Source organism: Athene noctua, chromosome 2 (assembly GCF_965140245.1).
Source record: "Athene noctua chromosome 2, bAthNoc1.hap1.1, whole genome shotgun sequence".
NCBI classification, from domain to species: Eukaryota; Metazoa; Chordata; class Aves; order Strigiformes; family Strigidae; genus Athene; species Athene noctua.
Genome location: NC_134038.1, coordinates 109,074,472 through 109,099,717, shown reverse-complemented (window position 1 = coordinate 109,099,717; position 25,246 = coordinate 109,074,472). Strand labels below are relative to the sequence as shown.

At 36.9% G+C, this 25,246-nt stretch overlaps 1 protein-coding gene across 2 annotated transcripts in view; it reads right to left on the bottom strand.

Annotated features, from left to right (window-relative positions):
- Window positions 1–25,246, bottom strand: part of LOC141957813 (sodium channel protein type 5 subunit alpha-like) — a 45,444-nt gene that overhangs the window by 6,249 nt on the left and 13,949 nt on the right. Inside the window, exons 5-24 of one of the 2 annotated variants that reach the window (XM_074899868.1) lie at window positions 24,871–24,999; window positions 23,998–24,089; window positions 22,927–23,148; window positions 20,400–20,457; window positions 19,601–19,742; window positions 18,913–19,110; window positions 17,627–17,806; window positions 16,692–17,093; window positions 15,822–15,951; window positions 13,662–13,900; window positions 13,119–13,319; window positions 11,999–12,352; window positions 9,896–10,333; window positions 8,835–8,981; window positions 7,646–7,766; window positions 4,862–5,016; window positions 4,050–4,232; window positions 3,702–3,809; window positions 1,732–2,010; window positions 1,053–1,106 (exon numbers count right to left, since the gene is read on the bottom strand). In XM_074899868.1, coding sequence (XP_074755969.1) covers window positions 1,053–1,106; window positions 1,732–2,010; window positions 3,702–3,809; window positions 4,050–4,232; window positions 4,862–5,016; window positions 7,646–7,766; window positions 8,835–8,981; window positions 9,896–10,333; window positions 11,999–12,352; window positions 13,119–13,319; window positions 13,662–13,900; window positions 15,822–15,951; window positions 16,692–17,093; window positions 17,627–17,806; window positions 18,913–19,110; window positions 19,601–19,742; window positions 20,400–20,457; window positions 22,927–23,148; window positions 23,998–24,089; window positions 24,871–24,999 — 3,832 coding nt within the window. Of the gene's footprint in view, window positions 1–1,052; window positions 1,107–1,731; window positions 2,011–3,701; window positions 3,810–4,049; window positions 4,233–4,861; window positions 5,017–7,645; window positions 7,767–8,834; window positions 8,982–9,895; window positions 10,334–11,998; window positions 12,353–13,118; window positions 13,320–13,661; window positions 13,901–15,821; window positions 15,952–16,691; window positions 17,094–17,626; window positions 17,807–18,912; window positions 19,111–19,199; window positions 19,268–19,600; window positions 19,743–20,399; window positions 20,458–22,926; window positions 23,149–23,997; window positions 24,090–24,870; window positions 25,000–25,246 lie in introns of those variants that run through there. The other variant, XM_074899869.1, reaches the window with a different exon arrangement.

Below are 25,246 nucleotides of genomic sequence, written 5' to 3'. Positions count from 1 at the left end.
AATTGGACATTCTTGCCATGATTTTCACAAACATTTCAGAAGCATCAGTTCAGCTTCTTCCAATAAGAGATGTAAATTGCTAACTACTTGAAAAATCAAGCAAACTATTTAGAATTCTAATTCTAAGCCCTTGCCATTAAAAATATCAGCCTAGATATTTTTTCTTCTTAGCAAAAAACTTCTTTTATGATTATAATGGATAAAAACAAAACCAGAACAAGAAAAATAGTTTATTAAATTGAAACACACACACCCCCCCACCCCCCATTTTTATATATGGTTACTTTCTAAATTATTTGATTCCTTTGAAGTCATGATCAAATTAAGATAGTCTCTTCATTTTAAATTCTTTGCCTCCAGAGACATACTACTTTGTTCCATGTAACACTGGATGATACTTCTGATAAGATACAAGACACTACTGTTGACATAAACAGTAGGTAAAATAGTACTAGTGATGCCTGACAATGTATTTTAAATGGCTACTTATCCACAATAGTTTGATTTTTGATAAGTTTGTGTTTATGTTTTGAAAAGGGCTTTAATCTATGTCACTGTAAAACATTCAGGTTTACTCCAAGTTTGAGTTTCATAGAAGATGTGTGAAGGTAGGTGCCTCCATGTGAGTGGAAACTCTGAACTCCCCTGCTAGCTGATGGACATTCAGTTATTAGTGGAGTCAATGTAGGATAAAAAGGTGTTCAGATGAACAATATAGATATCCAGGGTAAGCTGAAATGCTCCCTAGATCCCTCTAAGCATACTGACTAGATATCCATTAACCATATGGAGCAATTGGAAGTGAACTCATGGAGACCTTACAGTATAGGTAACTGCACTTAGGTGAGTGGATCTAGAGTTGAATCCCGCTACCCGTTACAACAGATTAGGATACCATGAGTCATTCGTAGATGAAATGTTTACATCAGCTGATAAAAATAATTACTGGAAGGATCTAGCACAAACAGCAGATATAAAAGTGCAAAAATCATAACACTTTAGCAGAAAGCAGTAGCATTAACAAAAAATACAGTTTGAATACAATGACTGACCTCTCGTGAATCTACTGCTGCATACATGATGTCCATCCAACCTTTAAATGTTGCCTAGAATGAGAGATTATGGAAGACATGTTGAATTTTCAGTGTAAAAGTCTTCACATCATTTATAATATCTGAATGACACTGACTGGCGTGAGAACCTTTGGTATGGTTACCCACATAAAGCACCAAGCTCTGATTTTAGGGAAACTACTGACTCCTGCTGTGTGTATGGCATTCTCAGGATGTGAAAGGTTGCTAGGGTGGGACAGAACATAACATGTTGTCCTAGGATGCTGACAGGACAAAACTTCATTAGCACGGTCTCCTGAAGACCTTACAACCCTCATGGCTGAAAAAAATCTGTACTACAGAAGATTAGTTCAGTATTCGTCCCAACTTTCCTCCTGAGATTGACTCCACCTCTCAGTCTCATGAACCTACTGGAGGCTGAAGAACCACCTGTCTACGAGATCCCTCCTCACCACCTGGAAAATCACAGCAGCATCTAAATTGTCTCCCTATTTCCACTTGTGTGTTTGGACAGTACTGGTGTTTGAACAGCCATCTACAAGGGAAGAGCAGGCTGTATGATACCATTCTTTTCCATCACCCAGAGATGACTTAGGAGTTAACAGGAGGTCAAGCCCATCTGACATGGTGCTGGCTAGTGAAAGCAAGCAGCACTTACCACCTGAAGAAGAGCCAAGTAGCCAGAGCCAACATTATCAAAGTTGACTTTAACATTGACCCAGAATATTTTTCCTGTGTTATTGTATGTGCTACAGTCTGTTTTGTCATTGATCAAACTATTTAATTCTGAATCTTCTTCTGTCAGATTAACACATTTCCCAAACTTCCCAGCAAAGAGGTTCACGCCCATGATGCTAAAGATGAGCCAGAAGATAAGGCAGACGAGCAGAACATTCATGATGGAAGGGATGGCTCCCAGGAGGGCATTGACCACCACCTTGGATGAAATGAAAGAGGAAAAACACACTTTATCAAAGATGGGCTCAGTGCAATAAGGAGTTACTTAGTCATCGCAGAAAACAGAAACTTAATCTTTTCTGTGTAAATACTAGTCACAGCTGACATGGGTACCCTGAACTAAGACTCAAAGGTCCATAGTATCTCTTAGGATTTCAAACAAATAATTGATACTTTTTGGGCTGCTGTGAGCCACTACCACATAAGTATACTACAGTGCATTCCATTCTTTTGATGAGTTTCTCTTAGTTTTGGAGTTGGGGATGTTTTGTTTAGTTTTTTTTGTTTAAAACTTTTACAATGTAAAATTTGTGAAGTATTCATTCATAAGCACTAGTGCAGAGGATTGTATTATTAAGACTGTAGAAAGTAGTTTTTAAAAGGACCAGTAATAACCCTTCACTAGTATTTTTCTAGATCTATTTTTTTCAGTGGATTGTGTTAGTGTCTTTTGTGGTCTATAACCATGAACTAGGTACTTTTTCTCTGCTAGGTGCTGTATAATCACAGAAAATGTCCATGTATATTTTAAGTGTATGCTAAGGCATAACAGATTGCTTCATAAAATGGGGCAGTGAAAGGAAACAGTGAGACTTTATCTTTGAGTTTCACAATGAAGACAATGAACTCAGCAGTCAGGTAGCAAAAGGAGAACTTGATGGACCAGAAGAAAAATGAAGAAGCTTTGTGAAGGTTTGTGTAGACCACGTCACATACATTCTGCATAGCAAGACAAAGTGTGATGGTACCTGTTTCAAAATCAATGCCAGACACAGAAATTTTGATACAGTCTGTTAATTACTTTAATGCAATTTCTCTCTGCCTTCACAGTGACAAGATTGCAGTCAGAGAGCTTTCAGTCTCACTTTCAGAAGATAGCCAAAATCAATCTATATCTCAGCTGCATTCCCATGTAAAAGTGTGACAGTGATGCCATATGTATTTCTGTCATCTGTTTTCACATACCAGAGTATATTCCACAGACCAGACTTTTGCCCAAATGTCACGGTAGTTATCATACTGTTTCGCATTGCAGTGTACAGTTGTGTTTTGCATGTGGCTGAGTGAATCCTTCTCTGCATTTGCATAATGGTAGATTTGTAATTAAACATAATTAATGCCCAGCATCTTCACGCTGTTGCAGGTGCTCTTTTGACGGAAAAAAAGCAGCAAATATTCTACAGGCAAACACTCCTGCTTTTTGAAAGAAGTAGTCTATTTGGAACAATAATTTGAGCAAAGTAACTCTTAATAGTCTAAAGATCTTGTAAATCAATCCAGTAAAAACTTACAGAATGGAGGTGATTCTTTCTTCTGAATTAGCTTGCCATCAGACTTCAGAATTTAGAATTGTGCTCACAGTTCTTATTATTTGTTTTATTTTTGGCTATCTCAGTAAAACCGGAACACAAGAATATTCCATTGCTACTCAGAGTTCTGCCTAGTCTAGTTTTAGTTTCAACAGCACTTAGGATCAGTCACTCAAGGACAGTCCATAAGGAGCAGCCAAGTACAGAGGAGTGCAGAAAAGATACCTTTTAAAAATTCATTTTGTAGGTCCTAAGCTGAACTTCAGGTAGACATGTGAACTTCATAAAGACAGTGTCATGAATTACAAACCCATTACATGTTTATTAGTACTGACAGGCTTTAATTTGTATTCAGTCTTACCCTCATTCCCTCAAATCGTGACAATGCTCTTAAGGGTCTTAGAGCTCGGAGAGTCCTAAGAGATTTCATGGGGCCAAATGAACTGCCTAAGAGGTTTATTAAAGAGACCTGAATGGGAAGACAAAATAAAGTATTAACAATGTCTTGACATACCTTTTCTTCACTCCTGTTAAAAAAAACCAAACAAGAACAAAACTAAATCTGTCCACATATTCAAAGCCCAGAGTGCAATATCCTGAAACCATCATTAAAGGAGGCAAGAGTACTGTCTTAACTTTGCATCCAGAAAATAATCACTGATTCTGTTATTATATCGTGTGTCAGGACCTGTGTAGAAACATCAAAGGCAGAACTTACATCTACAATGAGGAAGTCCAGCCAGCACCAGGCATTGGTGAAATACTTCTTGAAGCCATAGGCCACCCATTTCAGGAGCATCTCCAGAACAAAGATGAAAGTGAACATTTTGTCAAGAAATGCTAACATAATTTTAATACTTTTTCTCTCATTTATATGGATATCTTCAAATGCCTGAAATCATAACATATAGATAAGTGGCAAAAGTCAGAGATGAGCTTTGTAAAATGAAAGCCTAGCATCATTAAGACCCCTTCATCATTCAGTATGTTTTACACAGATCTAAATACCTTTTTACTCAAATATATGTCAGCTGATAACTGTGTAATTCTCCCTGTCCCTTCTCTTTCTTTTTCTCTCTATACTACAGCCCTGTGGACACACACAACATGTACACTGGAATCCTAGGAGGAAAGTAGATATTTGTGGAATTTTTTTTCAAGAAGTTCATACATTGAAGAGAATTACTACTTTTTTCAAGTATTAAGAGTCATTTATTTGTTTTAATGTCATAAAAACTCCTTTATATTTCACAAACATGAAATAACTTCCTGAAAAGTCCAGTATCAGCCAGAAGAGAAAGAGCTTCCAAGATTTATATTTTTTCAGCTTTGGTCATGCTCTAATTTTTAATAATATAACAGACATACAATAATTACAATAGTGAATAAATGACTGCTATGTAAAACCTCTTTTCTCCTTATGAGTTCAAAGATATTTGCTGTGTTTTCTATTGGAAGAACTTGTCTGAGTTCAAATTAAAAATGCTTCTAAATAAATACATGAAACTGTGCTACACTAACCAGGGCTCCGCTGCTCAGAAGAATCATGAATATGATAAAGGATTCAAACCAGGAGTGTTCAACAATCTGGTAGCAGGTTTTTCTCAGATTCCACCAAGTTTCTCCTCCAAACTTTATGGCACTACCCACATAACAACGAAAGTATCGAACACAACCTGAAAGTGAAAGACAGCAACGAATGTACTGAATTCCTTCCATACAATGAACGTATGGAAGTAATGTACATGCATGTTAAGGGCTGCCCAAGAAACTTCTGGGGGCAGGGAAAAGTCAATGGTCACATTAACTGCATCATCGTTTCATGTCTTGCCAAGAGGAAAAAAAAAAAAATGAAGAAACATCTAATTTTCTTTGCCTTGTAACTCTTATTTATATACACATAAACTAAGTGGAGCCCTTTGGACAACTTTCCACTGTTTCAAGATATATCTGTAGATACAGGACACGCTCTTATTGACCTGCTCTTTGGGCATACAAAACTTCAGGGTCATGCACACTCTTTAGAAGGCAGACACAGATACCCTGGAACCAAAAGGATTGGAGACACAGAAGGTAAACTGTTGTCTTCAATATTGCAGCATTATACTGTGCCTTGCAAGGTCCATTCATTTATTTATTTGCTTTTGAATGTATGGAGTGACTGATTTTATACCATATAGCTAGAATATGACATAGTCTTTCAGGTTAACACACAGGCTATTTTCAGGCTCATCAAATTATTTCTTATAACAAACAATGACACCAGGGTCCTCTAACATTTCCTGACCACCCCATTACAAAATCCTGGGTTAGATTACTTATTATTTTTGCCAAGAACTAACTCACTTTGGCTAACATCTTCCTTGCTCTGTGCTATTTCATGTTTTCATTATGTCAGAAAATGTCAGTCATTTCCAAGCATGAGAAAAAATGTATATATGTGTCATATATATGTGATAACTTATATACATATTATATCCTATCATATATATAATTAATATATATGATAGGATATATGTAAAAAGATCTGATCATCTTTCTTTCATAATCCCAGTTTCCCCAGTAATGTGGATCTGGGAGATGAGATGAGGCAGGGAATGGCACTTGTACAAGACAGGGGCTTTTATTTATTTTTTTTAGCACAGAAATCTGTGTTAGGTATAGATTTGCTGCACCTTCGGTTGAGTTCTATAATGGTTTTTCCACAGCAGGCACACTCCAGCCTGGGACTACAGAGCACAAAACATTTCATATTTCTTCTCTGGAGTGTGTGTGTGTGTAAATAATTATTTCTTTTGTTCTAACAGCTGTATTGGCAAAAAATGCCATTGATAAAGTAGTTTTGAAAAAACCCTGTAGCTCAGGAATCTGGATTATTAATGAAATGTTTGTGGGTTTTTTTCTGAAGAAAACAAATTGCAAGGTTGGTACAGTGGATGTCTCAGGATTTATGATGTATAACATTGAAAGAATATATATATTATTGTTACATAGAGAATACTTTGCATTCAGATACACCTCTCTAGTTTCAGATAATTTCTACGTGCTTCATTGTTATTGATTCAATCCTAAAACTGTGCATTAGAAGTTTTATTGACCCAAAAGGGCACAGAAAAAAAAAAAAAAAAAAAAAGCCCAGCTCTGCAGAACAGTGCAATGAGGGGATGGGAGTAATTACAGCCAGATTTGATTTATCCATGTTCTTTTCAGATAAAATATCCAGGAAGTGGCACTTGAATGAGAAGACAGTGATGAGATAAAGGTTTTGCCTTTGGGAGTGGAAAAGGAAAGCAAGCTCAGAGAGATGTGTGACCTGCTGCTGGGCACCACATAGTCAAGGAAGGCTGGAGAAGTCCCTCATGATCTTTTTGTAGTACAGGGAAGCTTGAACGAGCAGAAAACAACAGAAATAAAACTTTGGGGATGGGTGGTAATGGTGGTGGTCAGCCAGGCTGACTGGATGAGCAAAGAGAAAGTTGGAGCACCAGGAAGAATTTTGCCACAGTTATAATTTGTTTAATGCAACACACTTGGAAGAAACAAGTCTATAAACTGACTTTATATAGTTTATTCTCTCACAACTAATACCAAGAGTGAAGAGATTATTCCTGGACTTCAGTACTGACTGTTATTTGGGAAAAATCTCAAGAGCTATTTCTCTGCATCTTATCAAAAACACGTGTTGTTACAGTTGTTGGAGTAGGAAAAATTCATGAGAGGGCTGAAAACACCCCATAACAACTTGTAAACCTAGATGTACGATGATTTGAGAAGGAATTCCTAGATTATCATCCTATAGAAATTCAACTTCAATCTAGCAGCTTCACTCTACTTATTTCACTCCTTTGTTACGGAGATTGTCCGTGAAATGCTATTCAAGGAATAAACATTTATACTGTTGTATTAACAAATCTGATGTGCCAAGTGCCTTGCTCCAGTGGCCAATGCCAGGTGAGACCTGATCACATAGATTTATTATTATGTTAAGCCCCAACTTGGATGCTGTCCAATAGAACAAAACTCCTCTCACTTCACTGTAATAATCTAATTTTTAGTGACTGGGTCTATACCATTGCCCAGATCCCAGTTAACAGCAATTGTCTTTAAGGAAAAGAGGGCTTATTTTTCAGGTGTCAAGATCTCTCTCTTGACTAGAAAGCGAAAATGATTTGGACAATTGATCTGATTTGTAGATAAATACAATTAACTGAAAATAATCTGCCCCTATTGTCTCAGCATCACTAGAGAAACAGGTTGGGTTCTGACTTTTCTCACTCCCCAGTAATGAAATCACGAGAGCCTTACCTTCCGGAAAACATTTTTCTGGAGTCTTGAAGTCTTCAGAAAACTCTGGAATCTGTCTCAAAAGATCTTCAGGATTTGTCAGATCCACTGTGCTGCATTCAGAGGGGCTGATGCTGGCAAACTACCGAGCAAAGTAAGATCAGGTATTGTTTTTTTCCACATTCAGCTCCAAATGAATAAATTAATCCATGAACAAATAAAATTCAAATTAAAACTTGGCTATGTACTAATATTTCAGTGTTGGTAATGAAACAAACTTTGTGATTTTAAAACTATATGAGCTTAGAATTACTAATAGGGGCACCAAAAGCTGTATAATTGCAATATCTATCTACATGAACCAGATGTAACTACCTAATAAGCTGGTAAATCGAAGCTTTTAAATTGATTAGAAGTATATGCAGTCCTCAAACCAGAATAAACTACTTGGGTTAAAACCATGAAATCCTACAAAGATGCATTCAAACAGGAGAACCAGATAAATGTATCTGGTGTTGTATCAGGAACTGAACATCCATGACAGTATTTATGAAGTAGAAATTGGAATCATATCATATAGTCTCTAGTTACGAAGATTTTTGCTGTCCCATTAAACCATATATAATGTATGATAAGGAAGTAGTTTTTTACAATTATATTTTTGTTCTTTTCTATTTGTGTATTGCTGTTTTTAAATTTTTGAACATATTCTTTATTCAAAATTATGCTAAAAATACTTTTAATTGATTATTATCTTTAATGTCATAGTGAGAAACTGATTTAAAGTATTATGTTTCTTGAAACTGAGATACTTGGGATACAGGCAGACTTGCCGGAATTTCCCACTGGAAGCATATTTTTGTTTCAATGCCTTTTTTTTCTTTTTTCCCCCTCGTTTCCTTTTTTTCTGGGCTCAGATTTCAACAAATGGAAAGTAGCAGAGAGAATGTTATGAATTATTTGTTTGAATCAAATTATTTTGCCATGTTTCCATTTCTAAACACTCTCTTTCTCATTTTTTCGTAAAAATCAATACCTAGAAACCCAGAATGGCTTTGATTTCATTCACAAAATTCCAGCTCCATCATTAACCAGCCAGACTGACTACTGCAAGGTCAGAGCCACTGCACTCCACTCCAGCAAATCCTTGAACAGAAACGTACCCATGCTTGACAAGCCAGTATCATTTTAAAAAAAAAAAAAAAGTTACCTCTTTTTCTTCTGGTGATGATGGTTCAACCTTTCTATCCTTTCCTAGGTAAAGCACACTAAATTCTTCAGAGGAAAATCCTGATCCTTTACTCCAGCTGCCTGAATTTTTGCCTCTTTCTCCCCTTTGTCTCAGGTGATTTTCATCCTGAAAAATAATCTGCAAATTAGAGTGGGTTTCTTTTCTCTTTTTAGGGAGTGGACAAGTTGGAAGGGAAAGAAAGATAAGATATACATGTCATTTAAAGTGGGACTATCCAGACAAAAGTTGTAAGATCCGATAATTATGAGCCTCTGATTTTACTAAGGATAGAGACTAAGGAATTATTAAGGAATTTTAGTGAACTAATGGAAAGTTAAGGGAGAAGTTTTGCATAGGAAAGTTGGAAACTTAATGTGGGAAATTTTGAGACCAGAACAGCAATCTTCTATGGTTAAAATAGAACTGAAAATTCAGAGAACACAAAGAAATAACATAATATATGCTATCATATAGGAAATATGACCTTAATAGAGCCACTCCATACTTAATCTTTTCTAAATTCTTCTAATAGTTACTACATACTACACACAGCAAGGCAAATCAAAGAATGGGTCAGAGCTATAAATTCATGTTATGAATCCATGATAATGTTTTTTATTCAGAACATACATTTTTGCTGTGTTATGTAAATAATGCCAAGATAGTTGGCATTGTCCACATACTTTTACATGAAAATTCCAAGTTCACCAAGGACTGCCACAATTATCTATGAACAATCTATGGGCTATGCAATTACCCATGTGTAACACTCTGTCTGCTAGGCATTTCTGCAGCAAACCCAAAAATTTATGGTTTGTCTTTTAAGACCATGAAAGAATCTGAATTTTAAAAGGGTCCAAGTGATAATTTACCCTAGCTCTAAATACTCATACCTTTGGTTATAGTTCAAAATTTGATAACTCTCTGGAAATGGGTCAAAGTAGGCCACCCTGTTCTGCTACAGACAGTCTTTTATCATACATGCATCACTCAGTATATATATGATCCTATTGTTCCACACAAATAAACAAATTCATTACCTGTTTGCTGTATTCTATGTCTGTGAATGTGCTCAGTTTATCATCATCTTCAAAACCCTCACTTGTATTCTCTGCCTCAGCAATAGGGACACAAACAAATACATTGGGATTGTTAATAAAATCATCAGGACCTGAACATTTGTCCCCATTCTTATCAGCCCATTCATTATTGTAATTCTCTTTACAATTTTTTATTTCTTCACACTTGAACCCAAGTGTGTTCTGTGCAGTCAATTTGATTTTCTTCCTGTGCACTTTCTTTATATGCCTGAGCTTTCTACAACAGGTATCCCACGTAATGCTCTTCACAAAGTGAAATCCCTTGTGAATCCGAGCAAAGGCAATCCGAAGATTGTTTATCTCTCCGTCATCCTCTGCTGTCTGGAGACAGTCAGTACTGAAGGAATTCAGCAGTAGTGCAATAAAAAGGTTGAGAACCTGAAAGTCATTGAAATAACAATAAAATTAAGAGTCAGGAGAGTAGCACTGAGAAATCTAACTTCGAAGAACACAGACACTATCAAAGTTCTGTCTTACTGAGCAAACCAAAACAAGGTAACAATGAAATGACTGTGACTGATCACATTGTGGCTGATGAAGTAAACTTCTTTCTCAGAAAGTTCAACGTTTCCATGACCCTCTTCCCCAAAAAAGTTATATAAAACTGTAGCATTATTTGGCCAAAACAACTTTTCGAGGGTTATAGTAGTAACACAGACTATGATAATATTGTCAGTTTAATAATATCTCTTCCTTCTTCAAACTAGAATTAAATCAGGCCTCTGTGGAGGAGGCCTTACTTCAAAAATCCTGTGAGATCAAATTCAGGCCTAGCAATTCCATCAAATCTGCAACGCTGTCACAAAAATCAAAATCAAGAGAATCTTGAACTGAGGTTTCCTCCCTGCTTTTTAATACATTTAAACAGAAAAATTTATAAACCCCACTTCTTTTTTGTTGTTGTTGTTTAAAGGGAATGGGAGAATTTATTTTTCTTTTCCTAATGTTTCAGTTGGGATGAAATCTACATATCTTAATTTTTATCACATCAGAACTGGGCAGATAGCATCCCTGAGTCATCCAGGGACCACAGCTACTGGAAAACATTAGCCCTCCAGAGACCTGTTCATCCCATCTGTCTTAGCTATTGATCTTAGGCTGGAATACATCTCACTCCCAGTTACCTCTCTATTTCCTTTGCTAATAAGAAAGCCTAGACAAGGACTGTAGGCTAAGCATTTATTTGTCGGTTAACATTATGTAATATGAATATCAATAACAGCATTTCATCACTGAAATCAGTCACTGTGGTTTAGAACAGTCAGGACTTTCAAACCAGGAATTTGGGATTCAGCCACAGAACATGTATTTCACATAAAGAACTGCCTAAACATAATGATTTTCAGTGTTGTTGGGTTTGTTTGGTTTTTTTTAATTAAAATTAGTATATTAATAATACTGAGAATGACATAAGAAGCAAAGCTACTAAAAAGATTTTTATGATTTGTTCATTAAGAAAGGACAAAACAGGACCAGGAAGGCAGACTGCCCCTTACACCCCAGCACAGGTGTGCGAGGCTGTGTAGGGTATGTTACAAAGGATCTAGCTCTTGGGTGTAAAACTATTTAGAGTTAATTAAAGAAAATCCTGATCTCAGTGATAGAAGTACAGATACTGCCATTTGCTCATTAAAAATTCAATACTTGAGAGAAATCTCTTTTTAAAAAAAGTTTCTTAAAAATTTATTTACAGATGAACTTAAGCACTTAGCTCCATTAATTCAAGCAGGTAAGCCTTACTGATTATTTACATCCAAATCCCAAAACGTGAAGAAACATAGTTGCCTGTATTATACTTGCTGCAAAGATATTCTACATCACATTGCCACATGAAAAGGTCAAGTGATACTGTGTGCAAAGCACACAAAATATGAAAATATGGACAGTGGCTCAAAGGTGAAAGGCAAATGAGGCTGTTGCAGACTATAGCACACAGATAATTTTCCACCTGTGTTTAGGGAAACTACCTTTTGTTGACAAAATGGCAATTAAGTAGAATCTACCATAGACAGGCTGAAAAGTGGAAAAGATTGGAAAACTCACCACTAAATTTCCTATCACCATGACCAGCAGAAAGACAAGAAGGCACAGTGGTTGTTCAGCAACCACCATGCAGTCCCACATGGTCTCAATCCATTCTCCACACAGAATTCGGAAAATGACGAGGAATGAGTGGAAGAAGTCCATCATGTGCCAGCGTGGCTCGCCATTTTTGTTTATTTTATGGCTGTTCTCCCCATAGCTTCTCCCAAAAAGTTGCACCCCTACTATAGCAAAAATGAAAATGATAATTGCCAGGACGAAGGTCAGATTGCTCAGTGCTCCCAGGGAGTTAACAATTATTTTAATTAGAGTGTTTAAAGTTGGCCAGGACTTTGCCAGTTTGAAGACTCTCAGCTGAAACATAAAACATAGTAGACATCTGTAGAGATAAGTCATCTTTGCACTATTCAAATCCTGCAAAAAACATTTTATAGATATTCTGATCTATTCCAGTGATATAATACTTGAGGCACTGTGACACTAATACTTTTTAAAAAGTATTTATAGTTATATTTTAATTTGTTTTTAACTGGGGAATGTTGCAAACATAAACTAACCACCTTGTAAAGGACTGGGCTAACTTGAGTCACTGCTAAGTGTTAGGCCCACACAGGCAGGTATCCATACAAGGCATTTGATGCAGATCATGGTGGCTAAGTTACATGTAACACAAAGGACCAAAGCTGGGATACTGGCTGCTGTATTACTATAAAAGGAGTCTATCTTTTGGTAAAGCAACCTAAATCAGTCCATGGTATATGATATGAATACCTTAACATCATTTAACTTCTACTTTTAAGTATTTTTACTGTATTTGTACACTGACATTTTTTTTCCTAATTTCCGGTGCTAAATTTAAATTTTTGACACCAGTTTTATAACATGTCTCTAACATTTTTTCCCCGGAATATTTCTTAGTATATTCAAAACAAATATACATGTCATTAAACTCTGACTCTAACAGCACAAGGAGGTTATGTTTCTTATTCCTAGTGCCAAGAGGAGAAAAAATAAATTTAAAAAAAAAAAATAAATTCCTGCATGCTAACTGCAGACAACAGAAGTGTTATTCTAATCACATTATAAAGTTTTACACAACTGAGTAAGCAAGTAGGATTACCAGTCTGAAGGATCGTAAAACTGACAGGGATCCTCCTTTGCGCCTTTCTTTCTTGCCTCTGTGCTTGGGTAAACTCAGTTCAATTAAACTCAATGTGACAATTATACTGTCAAAAATATTCCAGTGCTGCTGGAAATAATAATAGGGATCTAGAGCGATGATTTTTAAGATCATTTCTGCAGTGAAGATTCCTGTAAAAATCTGTGACAAACAAACAGTAGCATCAGCCTAAAAGTAGCCATGAATTTATCTTATCTTTAGATTATGTTCCTCCAAATAACATTCATGGCTAGGTCAACAGAACACTTTTTTACAAACTTCTAATGCACTTTCTATTAAGATGGGAGGGTCGTTTTCTGCATTTACAGGAGTGCATTGAAGTGTATGAATAAAATCTGGGAATTATCTATACCAGAAATTTAGGGTTTATAAATGCAGAGTTTGCTCATCTTTCATTTTTGTAGTTACTCTTTATGTCTCAAGTGAAAACACCCATCAATCAATCTTTGGTATAAAATGTCACGTAGCTGAGAATTTGCTTACCAAGTTGCCTACATGAAGCATTGATTTAAAATTATCTGACATATTATTGTGCTCCAGTGCCATGAATAAAGTGTTCATCACAATGCAAACAGTGATGGTGAGATCAATAAAAGGATCCTTTATGAAAGTAGCCACTTTTTTCTTGATTCTCAACCAAAGTGGACAACAGTCCCAAATTAGGTACTTTAAAGCAAAATCATTCAGGCACGGCGGGCATCTCCGCTGAGATTCTTCAAGTTCTAAATGCAAAAGAAAACCCCACTATAATGAAATAGTTATCACTGAGTAAGATGGTGAAATAACAATTTCAAGTATTCAAAAACCAAAGAAAAAGGAAACCTCATATCTGGCACAGAGCCCCAAAACTTCCCTGCACTTTCTATTGTCCATGTTTTCCCTACACCAGCTAGTAAACATGAAGATAAAATTCAGAGCAAAATGGAAAATGCATTCATGTGAACTTCAAAAGCCTTTGGATCAGGTTTTATTTGTCTTAGACTCAGATCTGTACTACAGTAATCTGACTAAATACAGCTGTTTACAATGCAGAGGCCACATCACAGCTTCTCAGACTCTTGCAGGTTAATATAGCAGCTAAGGCACTTTTCACTTTATCCTTACTTAGAACTCTAGGACAGTGGCTGTATCACACTCAACATCTTTTTGTCTTCTTTGACTCTTAAAGGGAGTCTAGAGAGTCAGTGGCAGTCATAGAAGTTCTGATTGTACACAAGGAAAATCCAAACTACGGTGCCTCAAATTTAACCTTAGGCCACTTCTACTGGAAAGGTCATGCCTGCCATTCCCCAGCTGATGCAACTTGCCACACCTCTCCATTTTCTGTAAGTAAAACATAGGATAGAAGCTGTTCTGGCTTTGCCATTTACATCCATTTGGATTCTTCACCACAATACGATCAAGTCCTCCAAAATGTTTTTGACCCTGTTGAAGTCCTGTGCAAATTCATTGACAAACTGGAGTTTACTTAAACCTAAATACAAGCACAACAGGAATTATTAATAATCTGACTTTCAGGGATCTGAAAATTTTTCAGAGATCACATGAGCTCAATCTGACTAATATCCTTTTCTTAGTTGGACCTGACTTTATTTCTTCGCACTGTTTAATTTCTTATCCTCCAGTCTCAAGTCTCAAGATTCCACCCTACACTGCTTATTCCAGTGTGATCACCTTGACTTGACCCTACTCCAGATCTAACTCTTCTTCTGTTCTAGATCAAATGGCTGCTTCTTCATTTATACAGTGTGGGTCTGGCAGAACTGGTGTTCAGAACCCAGTAAAGACCCTTTTTGATGCCTGTCCTCAAGTTAATCCACAGCCACTTAGAGCTACAAGTCCTGTTTCATTACACCTCACAGCTGAAAGCGTGCAACAAAATCCAGATCTTTGGTGAATTACACTGCAAAGCAAGTCTCCACTAGGTGTGTTGCAACCATAACTCTCCCAAGAAAAATTTTAGAAAATTTAAGAAAAGGGTCCTCCCTCCACAATGGTAACACCTTGCTAAATCCAATACATGTGGTCCAAGAACTGGTGATAGATTTCCCCAACAGGCACAAAACAAAATAAGACATCACCCTGAAGAACTTGGGCTGAAAGTTTACCGTAAGATCTGCAACAAAAATATCAGTTATCAAAATAAATCTCAGTGATAAAACCACCCAAAAAATCACACAGAAAGGTAAGTTAGAGGAATAAAATAGTGAGATTAAGTATTCAAAACCCAGAAATTGTCACAACTGATTTTGCTTGCATAATCTTTTTGGTAGATTCTGCATGCCTACATCTCTGACAGTGACATATCAAAACTCTCAGGGTCAGGAAGAGAAAACAGTATTCCAATCTGGCACCTCAGATGCTAGGGAAACTCCTTTCACCCACTCTCACTCCAATCCCGTTCACTCTCTGTCCTACAAAATGAGATCTTACAACATGCAAAGGTTGCATTCCAGTACCTAAAAACTGTGATAATGTTTTGTTGTTTGTTTTGTTTTTTTTTTTAAAGAGCCAAATTAATGAAGGAATTTCTGTCGACACATCTACAAATCTCTGCTAACCATTGAGAAATGTATTGACATTTTGGTCGTTCATGCTAACATTACCTTAGGATTGAAATAGGTGTAATGAGAGACCACTTACCCTCCAAGACACTGGTAATTATGCTGACTGCACTTGCTGCCCTTTGTCTCTGAAGTGCCTCATTAAAATACTCCACTGACAAATGAGGAGGCAAATGCATCAAGCTGCTCTCATCATTTATAGCTGGCTGCTTAAAGAAGTAAACATGATTAGGGAGATACCACAGGAATAAAATGAAATGGAATGTGATGAGGGGTAACAATGAAAGTTAATAAGAACAATGATATGCAGCCAAATAGATGTACCTGTTTACAAGTTGTAATAGTTGTTGAGCATGAAGGTCTTACTTTTCCATAATAATGCTGCAGTAAATGGTTCTTGCAAGCATGTAATAGCAAAAGGGCAAGCACAAACCTTGAAAATAAGAGTATGAGGGGAAATAGGCCTAGGAAATATTCCAGAGACTAATAAGAAAGGACAGAGATGAGGGATAAACTGGTAGCAAAGCATCTATACCCACTTGGGAAACTTACAGAAAAAGCTTCTTCATGATGCTAAAGGTACTATGAAGGAGGAAGAAATTACAAGTACTGCTGAAAATGACCCTCCTGGACAGGGTTAAAAAGGGATAAAAAGACTCTTCTGTGACTTTTAATTCCAGCACTAGGAACCTTCAAAATTATGTTAGTAAAATTCGTGAATAGCAGAAAAATAGGGTTTATGACAGGAATGCTGAAGTGTGGTTTTCAGGAACTCATCAGAGTACTAAAAAAAAATTTCTACTGACAACTTATGAATTCTCCACACCATTATGCTCCATTTCTTGTCACTGTTTGCCATTACACTGAAACTCTTAAGACAAGAAAAACCTGCCGCTTATAGAGAAATCGTAAGATGAAGTATATATTTAAAATAATATCTTTTTCTTACCAGACCACCCTTTCCCAGGTCTTCCATCACCGGTGGAAGCAGTACTCCTTCAGAAGACACTGGATCTAGACTGTGCACCCTGTTGCTTCCTCCTCCCATCACTGAAATCACACCATTGCAGTCATCCACATTAGCCCACTTGCTGCTCTGCACGCAGTTTGGGGTAGCAGGATGAGAGCTGTGGCTCATTTGACTTTGCATGCTGGAGCGTCTTCCCATCTGGGTGACTGACAGTGACTGACACTGGATTTCATGTTCCCCAGCACTGAGAGTTTCCTCATCACTGAAATTGGTTCTGGAATCAACTTCTAAAGCAGGTATTTGGGAACTGAAAACACTCCCATAACTAAGTCTGTGTTTCGCCTGATTCGCGTTGGGACCATACACCAGGCCAAGGAAAGACTAAAAGTCCAGGAAAAGGAATAAAGAGAGAATGGCATAATATCACAGAGCAAATTTTGAGAAGAAATAAATGTTTAGAGTTTCATAACATTTCCTATCAACAGTTGCAAGTCCAAAACTCATATTTGATTTAGATTTTTCAGGAAGGATTATGCTTAGATTTTAAAAGGCGGATAATAAGATCCCATCAACTGTATCATCTATTTTTGTGATAAGTTTTATATTTATATCTTAAGACATTTTTATCAGAGAATGATGCACAAAAGTTAAATTCTGGTAGTCATTCACTTTTTTCTATTTCTCAATGTTATAGAAAATGTATGTTAACTGTTATAACTTTCCTTCCATTCATCATTTATATTTCCTTTTCAAATTAATTTTTACATATAATTCTTCCTTATCTCAAAAGTTTATTTTAAAGACTTAAGAGTGATCAGTGTTTGTAATGGCAATTTGTTTGTGCTTTCAAGCAATTTATTTTAGTATTAAAACTGAGAAAGTTGTAATGATCGCAGATTCAGACAATAGATTACCAACTTTCGTTGACTGTCTGTGGACTGTGACTTGGGAAATTGTTCTTCTTCATTATCTTCTATCCCCAAGGACTTATTTCTCTTTTTCCTATTGCTTCTTTCTTTGATTTCTTTGGTAGACAGAGAAGAGGCTTCAAAGGAGCTAACTGACAGGATATCAATTCCTTTAATAGCCAATGACTGAAATTAAAACAAAAACATGGAGGATATTTTTGCTGGGTACTTTGAATATAAGCAGAAAGAAGACACCTCTGTGCTCTGTATTTGTAGGGGGAGGCGCTCGGAAGATCTCGCGATGTACGGGAAAAACAGAGGCACATGAGAAGATCTCGTGATACACGGAAAGAACAGGGAACTAAAGATCTCGCGATGTACAGAAAGGGGTATATAAAGCAATTGCGCAGTTAATAAATCGAACAGATAGCATCCACCATATTGACGTTTGTGCTCTCTTTTCCCGCAGAGGTTAACCTCCTGCAAGGGTTAGCTGTGATCTGAGCGCCACACCCCTGTGGCTAAGCAGATGGAAAAAAACAGCTAATGCCTTACCACTACATGTATTATTTCCTCTTAACAATTTGTTAAAAGTCTTCCAATATGTGATAACACTAAAAGAAAGAGGAGAGAATTTCCCCAGCATATGGAGTGCTGAACAATTTTCTATTTGCAGAATCTTATATGGTCACATGTATTGGGCCTGCCAGGGGCAAAATAATCACATTATAACTCCTATTCCTCCATATGGCAGATTTGCTTACAATAAAAATACTTAGTGTGAAAATGATGCTGTAGAATATATCCTTTTCCCCAAACAAAAGCTTAAAGAGTATTAAAATTCTGTCTTTTCACTGGGGATCCTTGGGATTGTATTCACACTGTAGCTGACTTTCCATCCCATACTGCATTTAGGACAATGTTTTCAAAACAGGGGATTATTTTGTTCCAGAGGCTTCTAAGCTGTTTAAGCTACCAAGAGACTTTTCATTCAACTATAGTATGTTTTGGCTCAGGTGTTCATGTAGCTAATCAACAGAATTACTGTATATTTCTCTGCTCAGCAGCCCACAATGATGAAATAGAAAAAAAAATTAAAGGAAACTACATTTTATTTTGGAAGCTGCTCCTGTAGCTCTAGGAATGGAATTGCTACTTTCAGTAAGTTGTCGCTTGCTCCTTCTCCCATGAGTGACTACTGTATACACCTGTACATAAGGAGTGAAATCTTTTCTTACGTGACTGACAACAGAACACTGAGACTAATGCCTGTAAGGGAATAATTCACATACCTCCTGCTCCTTCTGTAATAATTCCATGGCTTCCCGAAATTTTCTTTCCTTTGCCTCTGTTTCAGCAATGGTGGCCTTGTTCTGGTCTTCATATGCCATTGTTACTACAGCCAGAATCAAGTTGACTAGATAAAATGAGCCCAGAAAGATGACCAGCATGAAGAAGAGTACATACACCTTTCCAGAAGCTCTGAGGGTCTGTAAGCAACACATCCAAGAGATAAAAATCACCATAAAAATACCAATAAGCTTTCAATGTGTCTCTGAAATTCTTTAGAAGCACTCACCTTCCTAGACACAATGGTTTAGGAAGCTTAAAAGGAAATACACCTTCCTTGGCCTTTCTTCCTTCTCTTTCTCACTCATACCGTTGCCTGTGAATCACTGATCATATAACCCATGAGGACAACTGAGGATGCATTATATTTTTGAAGGATAATATAGGACCTTCTTAGGACTTTTTTTTTTATGTCCTTAAGTCAGCAGGGTGAAAGGACTGTTGCTGGGAAGCACTTCAGCATCCCTTTTCTAGGAATCACAGCTTGCGGGAAGGGAGAAGGGATGATGTGGACTTGATGACTTGCAGCTAATGCTTTTGTTTGAGGTTTCTTGTCCTCCCTACACATTTTCTGCTTCAGCTATTGCTCTCACTGGAAGACCAGTTCTGAATTATGCATAAAGCTGGTACCTGCTGGTACAGACGTTCCCAGTAGTCCTGGGTCATTAGACGGAATAAGGAAAGAAAAGCCCAGCCAAATGTATCAAAACTAGTGAAATCGTAATCAGGATTTGGCCCAAGTTGCAAGCATATGTAGTCTGGAGGACAGGTCCTAGAAGTAATAATAAAAAGTGGAGCTCTTTTAACTGTGCAGTTTTCAAGGATAAACTTCAGCTTTGTGAGAATTCTGATTACTATTCAGCTCTGTATTTCATTAGATTGCAAACCAATTTTCTATGCCAGGTAGCATTGGCTGGAAGGTGGGATGAGAAAAACAGCACCCACAACACAGTAACAAAGGAAGACAATGAGTTGGAGTAGACTACCAATGCAGGACAACTTCCTCACCACCAGTCCTCCTCCCCTGCCCTTCACTACAAAGCAGCCACACCTCCCTCCTTGCCCAAACCTGCCCTCCAAAATCCATGTTTTGTTCTTCCAAATTAACCCTCATGAGCTTACACAGATAGGAGCATGTCTGTTCTGTCATTTATCTGAGATCTTTCATGTTTTCTGTTCTCTTGTACATCCATGGGGAAGAGAAAGACAGCACTTCTGGAAAGGCTCAGTAAGCCAACTGCAGGTTCACGCTTCATTCCCTACAAGTATTAAATTATCTGACTGTTTACTATGTTTTGTTGTCTGTGTTCCTGTTTATGTATTCAAGGAAAGCTTGGAATTTCTGTTTTTGTCTCATATGACTGAGAAAATATAGAAGCACTAAGGCAGAGAAGACTTCCAAAGAAGAAATATTCTTAAGTGCACTTACCCAGCACCAGGACCACACAGCAAAATATCTGAGGTCCCACTTTTCTTAGCAAAGTATGCTATAAAAAAGGGGGAAAAAAATTAAAACCGAACAATTTCTAGCCTGAATCCTCTATCCTTTAATATGAGTAGTGATGAGTAATCAGTGACCTGTAAGTGTATGTGCATACATATATACGTGTTTCCCATGCTCACAGTAACTGCATCAGATTGCAAGATGGCCTGTCCTCATTTATAAACATACATATGTGTATGCACAAATTTCAGAGTGAAGACACTCCTTAAAACTGAATTTTTTAAAATGTTATTGCTTTGGCCCCATCTGCATAAAGGAAGTGAAGAATTGGAGGGCACAGGTTCAAGCACAGTCCCTGGTTTGGTAATCATTAGCACAAACTCTGTCACAGTTTTGACTTGTAGTAATCAGCCCTCTTCAGGGCAGCATACAAACATCTTTTGGGGTAGCATAGACCAGTTCTGTTTCCAACAAGCAATAAAAAGCAAAACCCTATTTTGAGGAGGAAGAAAGAGTATTTGGCTGTGTGGATACACACCACACCATGTCGTGGCTCTGCTGAGCCAAACAGCAGGTCCTAACCCTGCTTAGTTGAGAAATATGGATTTGTCCATTAGGATGTTGGAGCTGTGGCCTTTTTGACCTCTTCCCCTATTTCTCTTAGCATGAGTTATTCTGATGCCTGAGCTAGCAGCAGGCTTGAAAATAATAGCTTTAGTACTAAGAGCTAATTAGTTCCATTAAGATGTGGGATTATTATCCCAGGTGAAAGGGATGTCTCATGTCTTCCTGGCGCTTCTTGAACCTCAGCTGTGCTATCAGGGAAGTCAGCATGATGCAGTGCCAGTAGGAATCTTCAGTATCAGTTGTAAATACACCTTGAAATGTGTAAATACATTTTACATGTAAATACACCACAAGAAATGTGTCACCATCTGGGCTACTTTCCACCCAAATTTTGTTCAGCTCTGCTCCTGCCAACTGACAAAAGGGGTTTTTAAAGAAGATTTAGTGACTGAGCTTCAGAGAATTATAATAACATGTAGTTCTCCATGTTGGAGATGGGAATTTCCCACAAAAGCAGCCCATAAAAAAACATACAAAAAATAATTTACTAGAAAACTGGGCTTATAGTGCTATAAATCCTAAATCCTACAGGAAAGTCATCTATCTTTCTTTAAACCTGTCTGAACCCTCCTACTGCTTTTCCTGACATTGCAAATCACCCTGCACACTAGATGTATGGTATAGGACGTGAACAAGACAAAGCTTGTGAAGCAACACATATTTTTAATATCTAGAACCCCACTTTCTCCAAGCCATTGCCTTTATACAGCTGCAGTGTTCTGCATTTAAAAAAAAAAAAAAAATAAAATAAAAGAAGATGGTTTTGTTTCCAGTTGTTCAGCACAGAAAATTAGTATTTTTAGCCCAATTTTGTCACAGCCATGGTCTCTTGTGTGGTGTTCTAGTCACTGCCTGTTTTTTTTAAAGCTTGCTTTCAATTATGATTTTTACAACATTCTGTATATGTAAATTACTTTGTTCTTACATGTGGTTTTTTGGTAGGTACAAGAGTTTCTTGCAAAAAGTTTTTTCTCAAAAATCTTTTATACAAAGACATTCTCCCCCTGGACTATGAAGTTACTAAAGAAATCCTGTCAGAACAAACCTTCCATACAGAGTTTACAAACAGCAATCCTGTGCAGCTTTTTTATGTATTTTAACATTTCCCGTGGGACAATGCTTTTCTTCCTGTACAGCTGCTGCTACATCTGAACTCACTGGTGGAGATTTTCTTCAGTGATTAAGCTTTCTTCATGTTTCTGGCACAGACAGTTTACTCTGAGTGTATTTTTTCATGTATATTGAGTCTTTTCCTTTAGACAAGGTTTTTCCTTTCGACAAGGCTTTTCCTTTCTGAATTGTACCTTACAGCTGCTGTTCCTCTGAGAACGCTTTGGTGCATTTTGAGATCTCTGCTCTATGCTTTCATCACTAGCCTCAGTCAAGACATATACATGAAAGATGTATGTTGTATATATCTTATGTATGACATAAAGTAAGATACACATGATGTGAAAAAGAGAGTAACTTCAACTTTTAAACAAAACCCTCTGTTCCAAGCTGAAGAGTAATTTACTGGGCAGCAAAACAAAGATGTACAGACTCTTCAGCATGTAGTAAAAGGTGAACTTTGGGAAATTACAGCAGAGAATGAGCTAATGTATATTTCATTTATAGAATGTTCTTCTTCATTTATAGTCATATCATTCTGGGAAACAGAGCTGGATGTTAATGGAAAATTTGGGAGTGCTATTTCTTATAATGAAGGGAAGGGGTGCATTCCTGGATGCCTGCAAGCTGCTGTGGCAATCTAAAGGCCACTATCAGGTAGTTACTCATCAAAATATCAGTCATCAAAACATCAATATCATTTACATCAGTGGTTATACATGTATGCATAGGTGTCTGTCCTATCATCTAAAAAAGAATTAAGGAGAAAAATTACCTGTATAATTAGCAAACATTTCATAGGATTCCCATGTTTTGTTAAGAAAATAAAGTATTTTACTGATCTCTGTAGTGTTCCTGATACACTTATATCTTAGATTGCCCTTGAAAAGCTGGAGGCCTATAAGGGCAAAGACACTCAGGCAGAAAACAGTCAGGATCATCACATTGGCAAGTTTCTTAACAGACTGGATTAGTGCCCCTACAATGATCTTGAGTCCTAGGAAGACAAAGGAAAATGGGATGAAAAACTGAGATTCATATGTCATACTTGATTAGAGCTAAAACAATGTATAACAGCCAAAGTACCAAAATTGCTGGATAATATGTGACAAATATATTTGCAATGCAAGTATAATTTGGATGACAGTAATTAATATGAGAATAACATTTTTTTTCCTCATTTGATTGACCCTACAATTTTCAGATGTTCTCTTAATCCCTGTAAAATATTTAGGGAAGGGTGAGGAACCAGAGATACTCTATTTTTTCTTATGCAGAAAGAGTAATATGCATAATTCATTGACATTTCCAACACTGGTAACCTGTGAAGAAACTGGAAACACTGGAAGCAATAAAGAATATGATCAAAAAGACCAAAATCAGAAGACAGAGGCAACCCATTGGTTCTTAATTTATATTTCATCATGAGAAAGAATGCAGTAGCTTTATAACTAAGGGAAAAATGGAAAATGTTTTCCCAGGGATGATGTAAGATGATTAATAGTAAAGTCCGTTCAGTCACCAGAGGTGTTTCTGTTGAGCCATAACATATAGACCAGCTAGAAGAACATTCTGTAAAACTGGCATTATAAAGTATTAACAAAATCTTTAAAAGTATAATGAAAATAAATTAAATACAAGATTGCTTCTAATGTTTGATTTATTCTGTTTGGGCCAGGTGAACTGAGACACTACATGTCTGCAAATTCAGCTGTGTCCACAATCAATGAAAGATACAGAAAAAGAAAAAAAAAAAAAAAAAAAAAAAAGGCAAAAGCCAACATTTTGATTGGAGCAAAGAATCAGTTGCAAGTAGCAGAAAACATTAACAAATAGGATTTCTTACCTGGGACTACTGAAATGGTTTTTAAAGCTCTCAGAACCCTGAAAGTCCGAAGAACAGACACACTCCCCAAGTTACTAAATGCTCCCACATACCTGTAAAGTCAGAATGTGAGGTCAAACAGTTGAACAGAGTAAACAGGGCAATTATTTTACAGTGGTTATTCTTAACTACCAATCCCGCTGAGCATACTTTAAATATTAATAAACTACATATCAAGAATTTGTCAAAAAGCTTGTAAAATAGAAACACAATTCTTGGTTATTAAAATTTCCTTATGAGGTAGCTAGCTCTTGACTTGTGCACAGCTGGTTTTGTGTCAGCATCTTAAAATATTACGCATTTAAAATGTAAACAAAGATAACATTAATTTCAGGCCAAAATGCTGACTGAACTGGTTTGACCTCCCTTTTGTAGCTGCATCTAACCAGTATAAAAGCTTTCTAATTACTGCAAACGGAAGATCAAACTAGGATTTTTGGAGAAAAAGAGCCAAAATCTGGTACGCTGTCCTGGTGTCTATACATGTTGCTCTATTTTCAAACTTACACTTTCATCCACTGGATCAGTATGGTTGCATTTGACAGCTCAGCTATTACATATCATTGTCTGAAATGCATCCGTTCACATACACTCACAACAGAGTATATCTTGCTCTGCACAGCTCTATTCCCTTCCTGAAAGACTAATACATTGTTCTCGTATAGTGAATGATAAAACAAGGGGTAAAGTCAATGTTCTAAATAGTTTCAGAAGCAATTAGGACCCACAGGGTTGGGTTCCTTTACTGCAGACAGCCTTTTGCACCACAGCAACAAGAATTCCAAATACAGAGTGTGAACGGAGGTGATCCATATTTTATATGTTCCCACTTACGCCATAACAATAACACTGAAATCCAACCAGTTCCAGGGATCTCGAAGGAAAGTGAATTCATTTAGACAGAATCCTCTTGCCAATATTTTTATCAATGATTCAAAAGTGTAAATGCCAGTGAAAGTAAATCTAAGGAAGGGAGAAAAGTGCCAAAGGAAAACAGCAATATTAGCAATTAACAGAAGAGACACTGTCAGACTACTGTCTAGGCCAAAAAAACAAGCCAATGCTGCACAGAAGTAATGGAAAGACTGCTGCTGATTTCGGTATATTCTGTCAGTATCTGATTTATATGGAGTTTGAGACAGTAGTTGACTGCAATCTGGATGTGGCTATTAATGTGTATGCCTCTGACATGATTTTCTGGCATTCAACT